Source organism: Equus caballus, chromosome 8 (assembly GCF_041296265.1).
Source record: "Equus caballus isolate H_3958 breed thoroughbred chromosome 8, TB-T2T, whole genome shotgun sequence".
Lineage (NCBI taxonomy): Eukaryota > Metazoa > Chordata > Mammalia > Perissodactyla > Equidae > Equus > Equus caballus.
The window spans coordinates 11,439,287-11,460,903 of NC_091691.1; the positions used below are offsets into that span (position 1 = coordinate 11,439,287).

General features: G+C 48.7%; 1 protein-coding gene across 2 annotated transcripts in view; it reads right to left on the reverse strand.

Moving 5' to 3' along the window:
* MYO18B (myosin XVIIIB) overlaps nt 1-21,617 on the reverse strand; it is a 250,529-nt gene that overhangs the window by 126,041 nt on the left and 102,871 nt on the right. For both annotated transcript variants that reach the window (XR_011441307.1, XM_070275312.1), the window contains exons 22-25: nt 18,553-18,618; nt 13,442-13,570; nt 11,472-11,615; nt 10,255-10,344 (exon numbers count right to left, since the gene is read on the reverse strand). Coding sequence is in view for 1 of the 2 variants with exons in the window: in XM_070275312.1 (XP_070131413.1) it covers nt 10,255-10,344; nt 11,472-11,615; nt 13,442-13,570; nt 18,553-18,618 (429 nt within the window). In the remaining variant the exon portion in view is untranslated. The remainder of the gene's footprint in view (nt 1-10,254; nt 10,345-11,471; nt 11,616-13,441; nt 13,571-18,552; nt 18,619-21,617) is intronic.

A 21,617-nucleotide genomic window follows, 5' to 3' on the forward strand; every position in this document is an offset into this window, starting at 1 on the left:
CGGTTTGCAAAGCCAGAAGTGTCCTTGCAGATTACTCAAGGACGAATTAACAGGAAATCATCGGAAAACCTCCCTGGATCCACCACTTGGCCAAACCATTACTTAGGGACAATGACTCCAAGGGTCCGTTAGAGAGACGCGGACAGGCATGAATGAATTTGCTGTACGTTTTGCATCAACCCAAACAGAAATCATCTATCCTGCGCCCTGGCATCATGTGCAGTTTGGGGAGCAGAGGGTGACGGGGATTTGGTAGATGTCAAATTCCAAGCACACCTGGGCTCCCTTGGGCTGTCACTGTCACTTGTCATTCACTATGTGAGCGCCTACTGTGTACCCGGCCCGGCCTTCAAGGACCCAGCATCGAGTTGGGGAGATAAAGGCAAATATGTGGCCCCACATGCCTCAGCCTACCCCTGCCCCTGGCTCTTGTACTCAAAGCCTCTCGAGACGCCCCAGATGCCCTTCGCTACGAGAGCACAAGGCGAGCATGCTTCCACTCTCTTCTAGCGCTTTCCAGTGGAACCGAAAGGATCTGTTCGTGCTAAGCCCTTGTATGGGAAACAGCTCTCAGTCCTCAAATGCTGAGGATAGACACGGGTGGAGCACTGGCACATGCCATCTTCTTCAAGCCCCTCAAATGCCTAATGAGGAGGGCATTTTTGTTACTCCTTTTCAACAGAATGGGAAACTGAGGCACTGAGCGTTGAAATGATTAGCCCAAGATCATAGCTTGTAAGTCGCAGAGAGAGTCCAGCCCAGGAAGCCCGAGTCCCGCGTCCTGGCTCATAACTACGGCGCTTTCTTCTGTCCCAAATCTGCCGTCCAGCACAATTGCCCACCCCCAGGACCCAGGGGTCAGCGGAGCAGGCGTCACTGTTCACCTGGAGCAGACCAGGAGGCAGCGGCTCAGGGCTGTCAGCTTGGACAGCCAGCGGGGTGCAGAGCAAAGGTCAGCTAAGACCTGGACCTCAACCACCCTGTGGGGCCATGGACAAAGGGAGCCTGTGCGGGGCCCCATCCCCATCAACCTGAGCAACTCAAAGAGAAAAGGAAAAACCAAATCGGGAAAAAAGAAAAAGAGAATGGGAGAGAAAATGAATCCACAGGGGAAGGGCCAGCCCAACTGCAGAGCCAGCCAGCTGGTGCGCTGTTTGTTTGTCAAGGAGATTAAGCTGTGGCTTCAGTCTCGAGGTACCTGCGCCCAAAGCTGTCATTAGGGGAAATTCAGAACAAATCTCCAGCTTAGTGGCGAGCTCCGGGGCTCCCCAGAGACACACGCTGGGCACGAGTTCAGGCACCACGCTGTGTATTTCTCTTCCCAGCAGGGAATAGCACCCACTACCAGGTAACAGCAAGAGTTATCTTCATAATATCCAGACCCAAGACCATGCTTCCTGCGTGCTCAGCACAGGTTCACCCCCAGAGTCCTCACAGCAACATGGAGAGGGAGGTCCTGATCTCTCCAGATTGCAGAGGGGGAAACTGAGTCACCAGAGTGCACATAGTCACCCAAGGATGCCCAGCCAGCCAGCGGCAGAGCTGGATGTGAATCAAGCCTGGCTCCAGAACCTTCACCCCCAACCACAACATCAAACCGCCTCTTGGGGGCTCAAAATACACACGCCGGGTGAGCTAGTAAATGTTTGAGTGAGCCAAGGAGTAGAGGAGGACGCCAAGCGCCGGCACACCCGTGTCAGTGGAAATGGGGCCACTTCTGGAAGAACGCCCAGAGAAGGGGCACCTTTGAGCGGGGCACGTGCGGATGACATCACCGCCCCGCCGTGGCGGGAGGAGGGGCGGTTAGGGGCTTTCATGAGCTTCAGGAGGGGCCTTCGAGGTTCCCTAGAGACCCCAAAAGAGGAAATGACCCCCCGGATGTCATCACCTACACGACCCTTATTGAAAATGTCCTTTGGTCCCTCCCTCATCTTTAGGATGGAGTGTAGACCGCCAACACGACTCTCATAGCCCTACGATCTGGCCCAGCTTCATGGCCTGATCCCCACCCCATAACCACTCCCCCCCCACACACGAGACACTCAAACAACCAGGAATGCATGTGCCAGACCAGGTCCCCACTCTCCGTCTCACTCGCGCTGTTTCCTCCACCTGGGATGCTCCCCTACCTCATCACCTGGCCAGCTCCTACTCATCCTTCAAGACCCATCCTCCAAGAAGCCCTCCCCGACCTCATTCCCATCTATGTGGATGCTCCTTCTCCATCACCGGCTGTTTGGAATCAGCCAGACCTGGGTTCCAATCCCGGCTCTGCTACTTCTCAGCTGTGTGATGTTGGACAAATCGCTTCCCCTCTCTGGTCTTTACTTTCCTCCTCTGGAACATGGGAGTACTAACACCTTCCTGGGAGTTTGATTGGAAGGTAAAATTAGATAATGCAGGTAGAGGATTTATCACAGCACCCGGCAGAGACACACCGCTCATTAAATGTTCCTTTAATTAAATTCAGCATTATTCCATTCATTCATTCATTCATTCAATCCAAATCGAATGATTTGAGGGGTAAGAAATAGCTAAGATGTATCATTATCTCTGAGGAACACAGTCTACCGCAGGGTGGATGAAAAAAATTTAAATATACATCAGCGATAGTGGAGATGTGTGAAGATTTGCTTTGTAAGAGGCTACAGTGCGATGACTATCTTATATGCACCGCTTCATCGCAACCCCGTGGAGAAGAATATGGAACTATTACTGTCACCATTTCGCTGATGATGACACAAAGGCTCAGAGACTTGAAGAATTTGCCCCCAATCTCGTAGCAATAAGGGTACAAAGCCAGCCGTCCTGACGGACCCTCCGCTCCTGTACCAAACGTACCAGGTCAGTCATCATACCCATCGCTGACCTTGGACAGTTCCCAGCTTCTTCATTCGTGTTGCAAGAGAAGAGACTGTGGCCCTGATTTTTATATGGAGAAACTGAGGCAGACAGAAAGGACATTCCGGCTGTGCCCGCCTCTGTGGGGCCTCAGCTAACCCCACTGTGGTCCTCGATGAACCTGCACACACTGTGGCCACAGAGCCGCTGCAGCCAGCCGTCCGCAGGAAGGAGACCCTCCCCGCAGGCTCCAGCAGGTGAGGCCCACGAGGCCCTAATATCCTGAGTCAGACAGGAAGCAGGCTGTCGCATTCTCCTGGGGACGAAGGAGCTTCCACCTCCAGGCCCCACAGAGGCACAGGGCTGTGGCGAGCACAGGGCTGGGAGTCAGGAGACCTGGATGCGACCTTGACCCGTCCCTATGTGACTACAGGACCTCCGGCAAGTCGGTTCCCCTCCCCTCCCGGAGGTAACCTGCCGGGCACACTCATGAACCGAACCCCGCCCCCCCCCTCCCCGGTGCTTTGCAAATGGACTTTCTGACCTAAATCTCCAGCCCCAACTGTATCCTGGTGGGTTCTCTCAGCCATTCCGTACCCAAAAGTGAAATTTCGCAGGCTGACCAGGGCAGACAACCGAGCGCACGGGCCTCCGTCTTTTGCCATAAATAACATCTTGGGGGGAAAACCCAGAAGATATTCCAAAGAGAAGAAAGCACCCCCCTCTCACATAGCCCCGTGTGCTCTCGAAGCCTTACAGGTACTTCCTACGAGACGGGGCTGCTTTCTTGTGAAAATATGAAACCCCACTTTGCATCGAGGCAGATTTTGCACGCTTGAAGAATATTGACAGCCGGCTTCTCCGAGGCTCCTGATCTCTTTTGCTCCTTCGCAAATGAAGCCCTTAAATCATCTTGCAGTAATGTTGTCTCCTTAATAGGCCTAGCCAAACGGTGTTTCCACTGACGAGGCACAACGTTTCAGCAATGTTTCTATCCGTTTTTTTCCCCCATGCTGAGACAAGGGGGTGGGGCGCAGAGGCCGTGAAAGGGGGCAGGGTGTCTTGGTGACCCACGGCCCCGGAGGAGTGTCTACTCCCCGGCGTTTCATAGAAACTCTCTTCTGAGAAAGAGAAGCGCATGCAAGGAGCTCCCTTCTCTAGGTCCTCAGGCCTAAGGTTTCTCAGAGTGTGGTCCAGGGACCAGCAGGTTCCGCCTCACCTGAGAACTTTTTAGAAATCCAGAAGCTCCAGGGCCGCCCCAAGCCCACTGACGCAGGACCTCTAAGGTGGGGGTCCAGCATCCTCTATTCTAACACATCCTCCGGGGGATTCTGGCGCACTTTCGAGGATGAGCACCGCTGCTCTAATGCAGCATGACCTCCTGCATCAGGACCAGCTCGGGCTTGTTAAAGAAGCAGAGAAGAACACCCCCGCCCCCCATCAAGATCACCTCCTGGGTCAGACCCTTGGGAGCTGGGACTGGGGGACTGCAGGGTTAGCAGCTCCTCCCAGGTGATTCGGATGCTCTTTATAGTGCAAAAACAACTAATATAAATCCATAGCATTTGGGGGGGGGGGAGAGGGAAGGAAATTAGAGCCCTTTCTTCAAATAAAATCCTACTTGGACCCCAATATGATAGCATTTACAGCCACAGCTTGCGGGACGCCGGGAGAAGGAAGGGAGGGAGCCAGGCTTCTGAGCGCTGAACCAAGCAACTACAGAATATTCTACCCAGGTTCTCGGCATCTTTGCATCACAAATGTTTATACAAAGGTGTATGGAGCCTTGATCTTTTCACCAAATCTGAACTGCCATGGATGATAAGATGCAAGCGTAAGACAAAAAAGTGCCCCCAATGTCCAGTGTAAGATGTTGTTGATCATGAAGATGGATCCCAACTCTGGAGATGTACAAAGGTGGAAGATAACGCACCTCTGAGAATCGACAAAATACAGAATGAAACCAAAGAAGTGCATCTACGGCGATTGGTGCACGTTTGGGAGTTCTGGAACCCTTTGACCTCTTCCTTGCCCTTTGGCAAGTAAGAAGAGACTCAGGGCTTCAGAAAATACTTCAAATTACTGCATCTGAAAAGGCAAGCCACAGAGTGAAAAAAGATATCTGTACTACTTATATCCAATGACTGACCTTATATCCACAATATATAAAGAATTGCTACAATCAATAAGAAAAGCAATAGGAAAGACTTGACAGACTGATTTCCCAAAGAGGATAACCAAATAGCCAAAAACAGGTGAAAAGGTGCAAATTAAAATCACAGTGTGGGACCACTGCACACCCACAAAAACCACTAACTGAAAAGGACAGACAATACCAAGTGCTGGCAAGGATGTGGAGCAACTGAACGCTCACCCATTGCCAGGGGAGTGAAAATTGATACAAACACCTTGGCAAACTATCTGGCAGGAGCTATTAAAACTGAACACCGAAATCACTTAAAATTTCATTCCTAGGTCATGTGCACCAGAAGACATGTAAGAATGTTCACAGCAGCCTTACTCATGATCGGTCAAAACTGGAAAGACCTGAGTCTTCCTTTAGAGTAGAATGGATAACAGTGGTCTATACACATCATGGAACACTCTACAGCAACAAGAATGAGTAACACACAACCCCCACAATAACTCGGATGCATGTCCAAGCATAATGTCAAGTGAAAGAAAGCAGGGGGCCAGCCAGGTGGTGTAGAGGTTAAGTTCATGCACTCTGCTTCGGTGGCCCAGGCTTCGTGGGTTCAGATCCCAGGCATGGACCTATACACTGCTCATAGAGCCATGCTGTGGCAGCATCCCACATACAAAATGGAGGAAGATTGGCATATATGTTAGTTCACGGACAATCTTCCTCAAGTAAAAAGAGGAAGATTGGCAACAGATGTTAGCTCAGGGCCAATCATCCTCAGAGAAAAAAAAAAAATGGAAGGAAGGAAGAAAAAAATGAAAGGAAGCAGACACAAATGAGTACACACGTTTGATCGCATTTAGTAAAGTTCAAAAATGGGGGAAAACTAACCCTTAGTGTTAGAAGTCAGTTCGGTGGGTACCCTTGGAGGGTAGTGGCTGAAACGGGGCATGAGGGGGGATTTGGGAGGGGCTGGGAATGATCTCTGTCTCAGTCTGGGTGCTGGTTGCATTGGCGTGTTCACTTTGTGAAAATTCGTTGAGCTGTGTGCACTTTTTTGCATGTTGGACCTTAATATAAAGTTTAGAAAGATGGTGGTAAAGGAGAAAGAGGAGGAAGCCGAGGGAGGGAGAGGATTTGGGAAGGAGGAGGAAGAAATTCTAAGCTCAGTCGCCTAAATGTGCTTCCTGGATAACGAACCGCTCTGACTCCCAGCTGAATCCTTTTTTAGGGAATTGACCTCACTCTATGAACGTGGCTGAGGTCGCACCTCGCCATATCTGTCAGTGTCCTTTTTATGAAGGCTCATGGGAGAAACTTCTGTAATATCTCACTGCCCTGCAAAGTTATTCTTATCTCAAGCAACAGGGGTGTGTGTGTGTTTAACCTAGGTACACTGTGTTTATGGAATATCTTGGTTTGCTCTTTGCTTTGGTTGCTAGGAAGCTCAGTGTCAAAATTCCAGCCCACCTTTAGTGGTTCCATTCGCCCATTCTGTGTCTGCTCTGCACAGGGGCTGGGCCAAGGTGATGAGCAAGACACATCCCTGCCCTTGGGTCTCACCGTCTGGCTGGGACGCAGGTCTGCAGGAGGTGGTTAGAATGCACCCATCAATGCCATGAGGGGAAGCACAGGGCCAGTGGTTGCATATAGTGGGGGCCTAACCCACCCTTAGAGAATCAAGGAAGGCTTCCTGGAGGAAGTGCCCCTTGACTTAAGTGAGAAGGGATGACCAGGCATTAACCAGGTGAAGAGGGTGGAGGGCAGTGTTCCAGGCAGAGGGAACAGCATGTTCAAAGGCCATGAAACAAAAGTGAGTCTGAGTCCAATGGCAAATTTCTATTTTCTCTTTCCCTGGTTGGTATACTCGTCAACTCTTATTTCCCTTTGCTCTGATTTTCTTATCTTTTAAATTTTGTCTTACTTTTTCAAGGCCCCATACATCTTACGTGACCATGTGTGATACAAAGACACAAAGAACCCGGCAGAATTTTCTGTAGGTGCCGGCACTGGTTGGTCTGGTCCAGGGCTCAGAAGCCTGGCTCCCTCCCTCCCTTCCCCCAGTTCCCCAGACGCTGTGGCTCTAGATGCTAAAGATGCGCATCTCATCCCTCCCTCTCACCACATCTCCCCCAGCAGGGCAGCCACTGCAGCGCAAGCCCCCACATCCCACCTGACAGCTCGTGATGAATTACCGCATCGCATGTCAGCTCCGCGGGAAGGAATTTCCGCAGGGAAGTCACTGATGTTCCCCGCCAGCCCACAGCTCTCCGATCTTTTGCTTCTGCTTCTCCACCAATTGCTGCTTCCAGCAAGAGGGGTCAGGCTCTTGTTCTCTAGAGCCTCGAGCCAGAACATGAGGTGCATGGGCGCCACCACCTCTGCTCCTTACAGTCTTTCCCCTAAGAGGGCACAGGCTCCTGGTGCAGCAGCTCAGCCCAGCTCCTAACTATGTGCAGACGGGACTGACTTCCAAGCTCCTGCTTCTTCCTCGTGCATGGTCCACTCAACAGTGGATGCTTTACTGTTGCGGTGGGAGAGGGCATGAGTTACGCAGGCTGAGAATCCTTGGTGGGGAGAGTGAACACAATCATGAAGAGGATGAGAAGGGGAGAAAAGAGCCCCCTCCTCAACTTCATTCCACATCCCCATGTGAGCCAGCCATGCTCAGCTGGGGCTGGCAACATAAGAAAAAGAATGTGCTCTGTTGCCTTGATCGTGAATCTAATTAAAGTCATCTCTATGCATCAACCAAACCAAGCACTATTATCAGTAATAATAACCCCATAGCCTCACAGGTGTAGAAAGCTCTAGTTTTGCTCTGGACTGACAGATATTATCCCACGTTGCCTCAGGACCTTTGCACATGCCATATCTACTCTTCCCCCAGATCTGCACATAGATGGGACATTGAATCATTCAGATCTAGAATCAAGGCCTTCTCTGACCACTTGGGCAAAAATAGTTCCTACTCGACCTCCCTTTGTTGCCACCTCCCTCTACTTAATATCTGCAGCCCCGCGCAATCTGAAACTCCTTCACTTGTTTATGTGCTTCTAGTCTGTCGGGGACTTTGCCTTGTCCCTAACCTTAACCAAGATGCCCAGTCACATGCCTGACACACAGGAGGTGCTCATACATATTTGCTGAATAAATGAGGTACCCAGGGCTTCATGGAAAAAGATAGCAGAGACTAAGGACGAGGCGTGCGAAACACCCACCTGGGCTGCAAAATTTAAGGGAGCGCCAAATAATTCAGAAATTAAGATAAACAAAATTTGAATGCTATCTTCAAGAAAATCAAAATCAGTGCCAGAAATCTGTGATGAATAAAATATCAAACTTTTAAATGAAGACGGGATCCCATCCCATAGACTGTCTCACTTGTTTCACCCTAATCCTACCCCATGGATCCTGCGTTTATTTAAAAGTTTGATATTTGGCTCATCATGGGTTTTTTTTTTTGCATGAATTAACATTTTCACAGGTACTGCATTAAAATAGTATTTATCGTGCTGAGTCTTTTGGCGCCCCTTGAAGTTTTGTGGCCCGGATGAGCGCCTCGCTCTCCTCTCCTTATCCTCGTCCTGGCCCTGAGGGGTACGTGGAATAGCAAACTGTCCTTGAACCTTGAACTGCTCTTCCTTGCTCTCCCCACAGCTCACTGACCACGCCCCACCTCACCTTGTCTGGATTTGTTAAGAAAGCCATGGTTGACGCTAGTCTCCCTGGGGGCAGGGACAGTCTGGCTCGCGTCCCCACCCTCACCCCCCAAACTCAACATCCAACTACAGAAAGAAGACCCCAGCCCGGAGTCCCACACAATCTTGTCCAGTCACAAGTCCGTTTCCACCCCTCGGAGGGGACCACTACTCCGGATTTGGGGTTACTGCTCCTGCGCTGTAAACGCCCCAAGCAATAGAGAGCATCCTTCTGCACGTTTAAAAAATTAATATGTGCGACATCACAGTTTAGTATTCTTTTGTAACTTAGTCATTTTCCTTCAGAGTTATGTCTGCGAGGGCAATCCGTGTTGATTCGTGGGTGTGTAGCTGAAGGGTCAGGAAACTTTTTCTCTAAAGAGCCGGAGGGGAACTAGTTTTAGTCCTCGCAGGTCCTACCGTCTCCATCACGACTGAACTCTGCCCCCGCGGCACGAGAGCAGAGACTGCACACGGAGGAATGGGCATGGCTGTGTGCCAATAAAGCTTTATTGACAAAGACCGGGGGGACAACTGGACTGGACCCGCGGGCCACGGGTGGCTCGCCTCTTGACTCGTTTTCACTTTTGGTAACTCAAATTCGAATATAACATAAATGTGTTCATGCATTCTATCAACAGACTCCCACTGGATGTCTACACTTCTTTAACACGGCAAACGCTGCTGCTATACACCACCTGCCTTTTCACATATGCACGGGAGCAAGACTCTAGCACAATACCTAGACGCGGACTCACTGGGGCACAGGGAACGGCCAGCTTCAGCTTTCAGAGATGATGCTAAGCTGTTTAAGAGCCATGGGATCCATTTACACTGTCACCCCCAGCACGGGAGTCCCTGTTGCTACAAAGCCCTGCCAACGCTTGGCTATATCAGACTTTTCGATTTTGCCCGTCTGAAGTGTGAAACAGCATTTATCATGTGTGGTGTTAATTTGCACGTCCCGATTGCTAGTGAGGCTGAGCATCTTTTCGTGAGTTTATTGGCCATCGGAATTCCTGAACCTCTGAACCCTTGAAACAAGAGTTCGCCACCTGGGAATTGCCAATTCCTATTTTTTTTTTTTTTTTTGCCTATTTTTTGTTTCTATTGGAGTGTTTGCCTTTTTCAACTGATCTGAGGAAATTCTTTACAGATTCTGGATGCCTTTGCCAGTTACATGTGTTGCAAATTTTGTCTACGAGTCTGTGGTGTGTCTTCATCTTACACTTTGTTAACAGAAGCTGATGACTTTAAAATAGTCACATTTATTTTTCCCCTGTGATTTGTGCTTTTGTGATTTATTTAAGAAATTCTTCCCTTCAGAGATGGATGACATGGGTGTGAATCTCAGCTCTCCGCTTGCTGGTCGTGTGGCCTCGGGAAGATATCTAACGTTCCGGGCCTCATTCTCCTCCGTTGCAAAATGGGGACAATAAGAGCATGCACCTCACAGGGTTGTTTTGAGAAGGCTTGTAAAGCGCTGAGCGCAACACCAGGCTCATTGTCATCTTCCCTGTGAACAGACCTCACCCTGCACGGGGACCCCCACAGGAGGGACGCGGCTACCTTGCTCTCCAGCAGGTCTGTGCTCTGCCGGAGTTCATTCCGAGACTTCTCCGATCTTTCTAGCTTCTTTCTCAGCATTGTAAGCTCCTCCTACAAAAACAAACACTTTAATAGAAGTCTTTCGGGACCACAGGTGTTAAGAGTGGCCAGGGAACAGAGTGGGTGATTCGGCCAGCCTGTCTGTGAGGATGCCCAGACACCAAGTGCCTACAAGGGACCTTTTCTTTCACCATTTCCAAACACCAACATCTCTGCTCATGCAAGCCTGGTTCACATCAGCCCGGTCTAGGGGCCGAATGCGGGTTCTCGAAATGGACCCATTTCTTAACCTGAGACCGGGCACGCCTGGGTGAGGTGGTGGCTCAGCCCTGCATCCTCCCTGAATATCACTTTACTGCCAGTGGCTCAGCACGATGCTTATGCCACCACCACTAGGGGCAACTTAAACCCCCATGCACAGCAGGCTGGCAATCGGAACTCTGGAACGCACACACAAAGGAGTACTATGCAGCCGTGAAAAGAGAACAAGGCAGATTTCTAAAAAAATGGCAATCATATTACAATATACAAATGTATCAAATTAACATGTTGTATTCCTTAATTTATGCAACCTTAAATGTCAAATATATTTCAATAAAAAAAATTTTAAGAGAAAATCCCCAAAAGAAGGGACATGGCATGATTCTCTAAATATACTTTTAAGTGAAAAATGCAAATGGCAGAAGAATAAATACAGTATGCTAGCTTTTGTGTAAGAAAGAAGGGAACGAAGAGTGTGTGTATTTGCTGTATTTTGCAAAGAGAAACAACAGGCGGGATAAACCAGAAATCAGTCAAAACGGTTACCTATCAAAGGTGGATGGAAACGGGGTGGAAGGGACAGTCAGGGGAGAGTTCTCTGAGAGGTAAGAGGATAAAGGACTCAAAGGGTCCACCAGGGGGTCTCATGGGATGAGCAGTAAGTGATCATGTTCCCTGGGGGGTCGTGCTGCATCCGACCAGCCCCCATGAGCCTAGAAGGGAGCTGGGCACGGGATGGTGGGTGGTCTGTGTTCAGGGGAGAAGAGATATTTAGAAATGGCAGCGAGAGCTGCTGGGCAGAGCATTCTCAGATCAAGAATTTTCCGGGGTGGGGGCACTGGGTGTGGACGCAAGGGCTAAGATGGGATCGGAGGGAGGGAGAAGCACGCAGCACCCTGCCTGCCACATGGACTGACCTCCTTGGCATGGAGCTGCTCATCCCCGATGGCGGTACTCAGCCGGGGCCTCAGGGAACCCAGCAGCTTCCACCACGGCCAGTCCTTGACCGCCAGGAACACAGCCATGTTCTTCTGGATGCGTTGTGCGGCCAGTCGGTGAATCTGCAGGGGAAGGAGAGTGGAGATTTGAGGGGTCCTTCCCAACCCAGGTGAAGAGAAAGGAAAGACAGGAGGCAGACAGTGGCCAAAAGGATGGGGGAAATGGGTTTATATCCTAGTGGAAGGGACTGGGTAACTTTAAAAAAAAAAGCTTCCTTTCATGGAGTCAGGTTCTCAGGATCAGGAATTAAGCCACAATTGAATCTCGCATGACCTAATAATAATAACAGGACAAGGAGTGTAAAATATTACGCAAGAGGGTCACATCTTATAGAGGGATTACATTCAAAAGTCACTGTGCCAGGCAAAATCTATCTTTGAAAATCCCTGAAATTGCCCACAAGAATCGATGGCCATGATTGCGTTGTGAGTTGATATTTAAGGATAGATATCATTTTAAGTGTGTTTAAACAGGAATTCCGTGCTTCTCACACTTGTGTGCATCAGAATTACCTGGAGACTTGTTAAAACACAGAGGGCCGGGCTCCACCCCCTGAGGGTCCGATTCAGCAAGGCCGGGGCGGGGCCCGAGAATTTGCGCTACTAACAAGTCCCCAGTTGATGCGAAGGCTGCTGGTCCGGGGACCACACTTGGGGAGCCGCTGACCTAATTCATTCTTTTGTAGGTGAGACTCTTGCTGACTTACGCGCCAGAAGATCCTTTCCCGTCATCACCGTTACAATGGCCAATACTTGTACAGCTGGTGTGGTGCTTCCCACGGGCCAGGAACTGCCCCGAGCATCTCACCCACTTTAGCTCAATCCTCACGACAACCCGTGAAGGGGGTTGTTATTATTATCTCCATTTTACCAATGGGGAAACTGAGGCACAGAGAGGTTAAAGTCACGTGCCTAGTGTCACACAGGTTCTCAGCGGCAGAGTTGGGATTTGAGCCCACGCAGTCCAGCTGCAGACAGAGCCCAGGCTCATAATTACCCTCTACTCCAAGGGCATAAGGTCCTCGAGGGCAGGGCCAGTGGGATTGCCCACAATACTTGAATTATCCAGGCTCTTGCTTTTTTCTGCTTTGCCAAGCACATGTACTTGACTTTACAAATTCACATAAGCTGGAGGCCCATGTAATGGGACTTCAGGCTAGTAGTACTAATTAACAGTGACAATACTAAGGTAATAGTACTGAGTATTTATTGAGCAGTTACTATGTGCCACATTGCGTACTAAGTGCCCTTTATCTCATTTCCCCTTCGCCCAGCTTCTAAGCAGTGGGGGTGGGATTCGAGCACAGGTCTTGCTTGTCTCCAAACCTGCACTGCCTTCTCTCCATTTTCAGGCTACAGAGAGGAAATTCAGTCTCCAGAGAGCTCCGAGGATGGTGGCCCAGGATGGGTCACAACTGTAGACGCTAAGCTTGCCCTTTAGTCCCAAAGGCCTCTGTGGCCGGGTCCTGACCATCCCCCATCTGCTGACCCCTGAAAGCCAAGTTTTCCAGAGATGGGACAGGTTGAAACCATGAACCGACCCAGGAGGGCTTGGACAAGCTCCTGGATATCTAGATCGAGGCCAACATCATTGGTAACTTGCTGTCAACGTCCTGGAAACAATCACAGCATCTTGCAAAGCATCACTTGAGTCTCACCGCTCAGAGTGGCTTGTGGACCAGCATCACTGGCACCGTCATGGGACACACGCAAACTCCCGTGCCCGCCCTGGATCCATCAGATCAGAATCTGCGCGTTAACATTATCCCGCAGCAGATTCACGCACGAGAGTGAGAAGCGCAGGATTCCAGCCCCTGGACCAGCAAGAGAGCTGCTTTCCCAGGATCTCACTCCTCTGCCGGGCTCACGAGGCAGGCCAGCCTCCATACCTTCAGCTTCTTGAATTCCTGGCGAGACAGAAAGCCCTTGCAAGTCGCCTGGAAAAAAACGATGCTATGAATCAGCATCTTCTCTCGCTGTTTCTCAAGCCTGGAGACCACGCCCGCCTTGAGGAAGACCTGGAAAGAGAGAAGGCTGCAGGTGACTTCGCCGCCGCATCAGACTGTCTGAAGTGGGAGGCGGTTGCCACTCAGACCCTAGTTTTCTTGTATCCGCCTGAAATCTTTGTTAGGAGATGCCCTTAACCGAGGGTCTGAATTATCAAAGCATCTTGTCTCTGACTGCTCCTCCCTCCCTTCTTCCAGCCCCTGGATATGCATGGTGTGGTCCACACGCCAGCAGCATCGTGGCCACCCAGAGATGCAGAAGCTGGGACCCTACCCCAGACCTGCCGGATCAGAGCCAGCATTTCAACACGATCCCCAGGGGATCCACACACATTCCTTTGAGAACCACTGCTAGGACAGACCTGTCGAAACTGCTCTGTGTACTAGAATCACCTGGGGGGGGGGGGGGGGTGTCGTCAATGCAGATTCCGAGGCCTCACACCAGGAAAGTATGAGCCAGTGGGCTTTTGTGTCAGGCCTGGGATGTGCATTCTCTTTGATATGTGTCACCCGCCATCTGAGGGAAGCTGTGCCCCAGAAATACTGGGTCTTGCCTTATAAGGAGAGGCAGAGAATGTGGGGGAGGTGAGGGCAGCCCTCCTCAGTCAGGAGAGGATGGGGCCAGGCTCGTGCCACCCACAGAAGGGGCTCAGGCATCTAGCAGAAAACAGCTTGAGGTCCACAATTTCCAGGCCTTGGCTCGTCAATAATGGATGAGGCCTCTGCAGCAGAGTGATCAATGCCTCCTCGGGCACCCCGCAGGGCTGCCTTCGAACAGACTGCAGGGCAGACAGGAGGGTTTTCCAAGAGCCCGTGAAGCTTTGGGGCCTGGCCTCCTCCCGCCAACGTGGTCAGGGAGCTGTGTTGTTCCCGCCTCCCCAGAGGCAAAGGAAAGATGCTCTAGCCGTGGGATCCGAGTCAGTGATAGGAGAAGCGACGCTTTTCAGAAGACTTTATGCTGCTTATTCCTGTAAACAACCCTGGGAGTCTCTTTGCCAGATGTGGCTTATAACCCCAAAGACGCTGAATCTCTCTGGAGGCACTGGGTAGCTCCATCTTAATCAGTGATGTTATCAAGGAATCGCTGACGTTATCGATTAATGGCCAACATTTTACGGAGCCCTTACTGCGTTTTGGATCTGAACTAACCACCTGATACACAGCTAAAGCCCTTTACATGCACAATCCTCTGTGGCCGCTATTAAGATGCCCCCATTTTACAGCAGGATAAACCAAGGCTAAAAAAAGGCATTTCCCACAATCCTCCACTAGCAAATGGCAATACCAGGATTTATCTCCTTCTACCTGACTCCAGACAAGACTGTAATTATCACCAAAGGTAATTGACATTTGTATGCCAGCTGAATTTTTCAAAGCTCTTCCTCCTGTGTCTCACTTTAAAACTCCAGACAACCCTCTGGGGAATCCATTGGCGCTGGGAGGCTGTGTAAGTGACTCCAGTTCATATGGCTGGGGATTGACAAACCTAAGACTTGAACCCAAAACCGTGAGTTCATGTCCTGCCCCCATTCTCTGTGTCAACATGTGGCTTCATTTCCTGGTTCATTATGATACAGATGCATGAAGTTTGCGGTTGAATTGCAATTTGATTCTAGGTGAGACAAAAGGTCTATTCTCCATGCCCCTAAACCGATTTTCTGTAATGGAGACCACTGCACTGGTCCCACAGTACACCCTTTCTCGATGGGAAAATGAAAATTAGCACACCCAATCGGTGCTAATTCTGTTTCGTAACCCTCCATCGCTTTACAGAACACTTCCTATGAGCCAGGGCCACCAAGACAATTAGCCTCATTGAAATAATGACACGATTGACTCATTACCTATCAGATGGCCTCAATAATGACTATATTAATTTCACAAGCTGGTGAGTCCCAAAAGCTGCCATGAAAAAAAAAAATCAATGATCAAAGTGATGACAGCGCTAGTTCATACATTACAAAAGGCGGTGGGGGCTGCCCAAACCGCTATTGATTAAGTATGAAGCTTTCATTAAAAAGATAATTGGAAACGACCATACACAGAACTGGAATAAGTCATCGCCTCTGCGGAGTCTTATCCTGCTTTTTTTTTTCCCCCTTTTAAGAGCGTATTGCTGATCAGAAGGCCGACCGTGTGTGGAATCCCACTTTTTTCGTAAATGTCGCGGCCCTCGGCACAGGCCTAGATAAGGCACCAGGGGCTGAGAATCACAAAGGAAAATCTAAATTAGTCGCTTTTCATGGGTCCAGCTGCTTATCGAACCCAAGCAGAGTGTAACATCCCGAAACCCCCATCTTTCAGGAATCTACGGGGCCCTCTGCTATGCAAGCTCTTTTTCCGCTAAAAAATGCCGAAGGCCAAGGTTTAAAACTCTGATACAGTGACAGCTCCTATATCTGGTCCTGCTGAGGAATTAGCTCTCTCCTCTTAGTAATTTTCCAGATTAAAGGAGTTCAATTCTTTAGACACTAAAATGTTATCAGATTTGATAAGCATCTTGCCCCACTGACAAATGTTTTCGACAAGTAATGACAGCCAACCTCGGTTAAATGGCAAGTTACTGATTCCCACGGCCAATGTGGGAGGTAGAAAGCAGCGGCCCCATTTTACAGATGAGAAAACTGAGGTTCAGAGAGGCTAAATCACTCGCTCAGGATGCACTCAGTTAGGAAGTGGTGGAGCCTGGGTGTGGACCAGGGCAGCCTTTTCTCTTCTCTACTTTGTAACCTTCCCACCTATTAAGGGTTAAATCCTGCGATATATACATGTTGCATTTGCCCTTAGAGATCTCAGTCTAGCCTGGCTTCCAAAAGGATACATTGACCTTAATTTGCTCTTACCGGTTTCTTAGTGAACACCAAGTATTACTCAATGAAAACACTGTTTTACTATTGGGATCTTTGTGCTCATAGACTTCTCGGCCTGCCACTGCGAAACTGTGCCTAGCGATTTCTCGTCTTCCTCCGTTTTCTTCCTTGCTCTCCAATAGCTCCTGGGACAATAGCTCCTGGGATCATAAGCACTGACTTTTGCATTCATGAACTAACTGAGTAATTATGTAGACCAGTGGTTCTCAAACTTGAGCGTGCTCTGGAATCCCCTAAGGGCTTGTTACAGCCCAGACTGCTGGGTCCCTCCCCCAGAATGTCAGATTCACCAGGTCTGGGGTGGTGCCTGAGAGTTTATCTTTCTAGCAAGCTCTCCAGGGATGCAGACGCTGCTGGTCCAGGGACCCTACTTTGAGAACCGCTAGTCTAGAAGGATGAAGCTCTTGGAGCCGAAGAATAATTTCTCTGATTCTGGATCATAACAACCCATGCGTAAAGAACGTATCATATGTTTCCATTAATAAATAATAGAACCCACAGTGTATTGAATACCGGTTTTGATTGATACCGGTTTTCACAGGAGCTGTACCTGTACCTAGCTACCTATAAGACCTTGAAAGGGGGCTTACTTCCCAGAGGCACAGCTTCCTCATCTGTAGAGAAGGAATATACTAATTATCTCCCAGGAGATTGTGAGGGGAGAAAGAGAACCAATGTATGAAGTTGCCTAGTGTAGCCCTGGCTCCTGGTGGGAGCCCAGTAACCGACAGGTTTATTCTCTCTACTGGAAAGGTCTGCAAAGGTCCAGTTGCTGACAACTCCCAGCGGGATAAATCAGGTTGAAACCCCAGCAGGCAAACAGCTTCAACCATATGCTTCAGCAGGACCGAGAAGTCTGCAGGGAGAGCCCAGTGTGTCTATGGGGCAGCGATGAGTGTAAATGGTTGTGAGCCCTCCAGAGATGGAAGTGTGATGGGGCAGGCTCCTTGGGGTTCCAAGAGGTACTCATGGACAATAATGCCACCACAGTGGGCTTCCGGAGACCAGAGCCCTTCCCCAGCACCTTTCACAGCACCCGGAGGTGGAAGGCAATCAACAAAGGTTTATTGGTTGACGTTAATCACTATATAATTAAGTGGGGAGATGGATGAAGCTGTTTTTCCTTTGATCTATTCTCTCTCCAGTTTGTATTTCTAAACTTTGTCCCTTCTCCCCTGTCCACCATCTGGTCCTTGAGTTTACAATCTCTGTACCCCACTTCCCAAACTCTAACCTATGGAACACTCGTTCTGGGAGACAGTAAAGCATCTTCCACAAAAGCAAAAGGGTGGGCATCCCATGGTCAAATAGTTTGGCAAGCCCTAAAAACTGTATTTTCCCTCTTGAAAACTTTAAATGTGAGCATATGAGGGCTCTGTGGAACTCTTCTCTAAATGTTTAAACATTTTTGGAAGAGCTTTTGGCTCAACACCAGTTCGGAAAAAGCTATTTCTTTCAACTCTAAAGTCCTGTATTTTCTTCCCAAGCCCTTTCTTTACGCTCACTGCCGCAAATCAGCTAGGCCCGCAGTTGCGTTACAGTTGGTTGCAAAGTAAAAGTTACAAGGCTCTGCGAGAGGACGAGCGTTTCTTCTCAGGTTTTATGGCAGCTCTTTCTGAGGCTCAGAAAGTCCTACTGAGGTCCAGAAGGTTAACTCTTCCAGAACACTGAGGTCCTGGGAGGGGGCCTCTAAAAAATGATATTTCCCGATGTTATTTCCTCCCACATTGTAACATTTTATCTTCATGACCTTGTTAAGATACACGGGGCAGAAAATCATTATCCCTGATTTCAGTTTCATGATAAGGAGATTCTCAGAGGTAACAGACACTGAGGTAGGACACAAATCGGGTCTCATCTGGGTCCCTGATGTGGTGGGCAGAACAGCCTAAGAAAGAAGCACTACATGGGGGCCGCCCCGGTGGTGTAGTGGTTACGTTCGTGCACTTCACTTCAGCAGCCCGGGGTTTGCTGGTTCCGATCCCAGACATGGACCTACACACCGCTCATCAAGTCATGCTGTGGTGGGATCCCACATAAAATAGAGGAAGATGGGCACAGGTGTTAACTCGGGGCCAATCTTCCTCACCAAAAGAAAAAAAAGGGAAAAAGTGCACTACATACTTGGCTGTGCCCCACGGCCACTGCCTTCTTCTCCAGATCCAGGGTCTGCAAGAGCTCCTCCACAGCCTGGGAAGAAGAGAAAAGTCAGAGGAGAAGAGAGATTAAAGGTGGGAGATTCTCAAAGAGGAAGGTCAGGTTGGCTGGATGGCTGGTGCATCACGAGAGAGGACAATCCCATGTGTCTGTGAGCTTTGGATAACAGAGCCCTGGCTCACCCAGGTGAGTGCAGAAGATGAGCATATATTGAGCACCTAATGTGTGCCATCCACTTGCTGGGACCTTCAGAGACGCCACCTTATTTAACCCTCATAGCAACCATACTACCACGCCCATTTTATAAAAGAGAAAACCAAAGATACAAAACTAAATGAAGGATGTGTCTGCTCTGGAAAACAGGATAGCGGTCCCTAAAAAAATTAAACATACAACTACCATATGATCCTGCAATTCCACTCCTGGGTATAAACCCAAAAGAAGTGAAAGTAGGGGCTTGAACAGATGTTTGCACAGCCACGTTCATCGCAGCACTATTCACAACAGCCAGAAGGTGGAAGCAACCCAACCATTCAACTGATGAGTGGATAAACAAAACGTGGTGTATATATGCATGACACATTAATCAGCTTTAAAAGGGAGGGAAATTCTGACACGTGCTATGACGTGGATGAGCCTTGCGGACACCATGTTAAGTGCAATAAGCCAGGTACGAAAGGAACAATACTGTATGATTCCACTTTTATGAGGTCCCTAAAGGAGTCAGATTCATAGAGAAGAAAGCAGAATGGTGGTGGCCAGGAGCTGAGGGGAAGGGAAGGGGCAGTTAGTGTCTATTGGGGGCAGAGTTTCAATTTTGCAAGATGAAAAGAGTTCTGGAGATGAATGGCGGTGATGGTTGCACAACAACGTGAATGTGCTTAATACCACTTAATTGCATACTTAAAAATGGTTAAAATGGTAAATTTTATGTTATATATATTTACCACAATTAAAAAAAAATAAGTGAAGACATTGTTCCAAGGTTATAAGTTGCACATGGGCAGAGCCCGGTTCGAATCAAGGTCTGCTGGGCCACATCGCAACATCGATACCTTGAACTGCTTCCCACGCCCAGGATGGCTCCAGAGGACCCTAGGGCATGAGGCAATTCACCCAGTGTGTCACTAAAGTCCTCTGGGACAGCTTCCCCAGTACTCTGTCCTTCTCTCATTGTACTTGCCAGCGACTAGCTCCCTCTCTCAAATATTTGCTGAATAAATGACATGGCCATTAACCTTGTGTGCCTGACCTAGATGATGAAGCAAGAGCCTGTGTTTAACTCATCTCTTATTTCCTCTGCTGCACCTGGTACTATTTTGTGCATACAGTAGGAGCTCAATAAATAGAATGACTAAATAAATGACTACCCGAACAAGAGACATCCAATGGGGGTAAAGGGTAGAGAGGAGAAAGGCAGCTCCATGCAGAAGAAACAGATTCACTCAGAGAGACTCCTGGATGCAGCACTGGCCAAACCATCAGCCATTTAATGGAATTTTCCTCTTTTCATATCGCCCTGCAGCTCAGCTCTAAAACAACCCTGCCAGAGACTTGTACCCTCAGATAAATGCAGGTCGCCCAGTTCCTTTGTGACTGCCAATTCCTCTCCTTCCACCTCCACACCACCCCTCGTGGACCTTCCATTCACTGAAAATCACAAAGTCTATTTTCAGAATAAACTGTCAGAAAAGTAATTGCAACACTGAAGAAGCAAAAGGTATTGAGATTGGAGTAATTTCGTAGATGAGTTTCAATTCCATGGGTCATCAGTATCACAGAAAACTTCCTAAGATACAAAAAAAGAAGAAGAAAAAAAGCTTATTAAAAGTCTAGTCCAAGACTGTAATGTGGGAGGAAGTCTCCTCCTCTGGCCTCTTGGAAGAACATTCCACAACACCCTCCAAAGATTCAATGGTTTTGCTTATTACATTTTAGCCAAAAGTGTTCCCAGGGAGCTGCAGGCAGCAGAATGCACAAAACCAATATATCCAAAATACAACATCTTTTCTCTCTGAACAAGAGGGAAACAAAATAAAAATTGGCTGAAAATAAGATAGATGGATGAAAAATAAGTGAAACCTACAGCCTAAGAAATTTTCCTAAGTCTACCTAGGAGTTAACACCCAGAGTCGAGGTTTGGGGGGAAAATTCAGGATGTGGAGTTAGATGCCTACGGGTTGAGATCCTGGTTTTACCACTCATGAACTCTGCAACCTTGGACAAGCATTTTGCATGGAGCTGCAGGCTCCTCTTCGGAAAAATGAGGCGAGATAACAGCACCTATTTCAGAAGATTCTGTGTTTGTGCTTGTGAAGTGCTTCACATAGGACCTGGCATACCGTAATGACCGAACAAACATTATGAGCTAGTCCTAATGTCCTGGAGTGACTCCTACCGCTAGCCTAGTAGAGGTGGTACCAAACACAGACCATTCCATTTCTCAGATACATTCTGAACGTGGCCAAAACACACATCGAACCCCCACAATATCCGAGACTTCGTTTCCATCTCCTTGTTTTCTTAAAGCCTTTAAATGTCTGTGTAGCCAAGAACACTAGTCCTAACAGAGACATTCTGTTCTGTTGACCTCATTTTGCAGATCAGAAAGCTGAGGTCCAAAGGATAGAGTGAGTGAGTGGCTACGGGCATTGAACTAGACTTCTGACCCTCATTTTCTTCACCTGCAAAATGGTGATTCTATGCCCTACCCAGACCATACAGGTGTCAGGCAGTTAATTGAGAATCTGTGAAAAAGACTTTGTAAGTGACTTTGCACTTAACTACCATTACCATTATCATCGTCAATATTACTCTTAGATCGAACTACATAAAATTGTCACTTGCTTAGGTCAAATATGTGACTTAATTTGCTTCTACATAATGTATTCATTGTCCCACAGCTGGTTGATGGAAGACAGGGCAAGAATCCAGGTGACTATGAGAAACGTTGTCCTTGTCCCACGTCTTTATGGAATCAGCTATTCCGTCTGAATTGTCTGGATAATTGATGCCTCTCCCTACTCAGCATG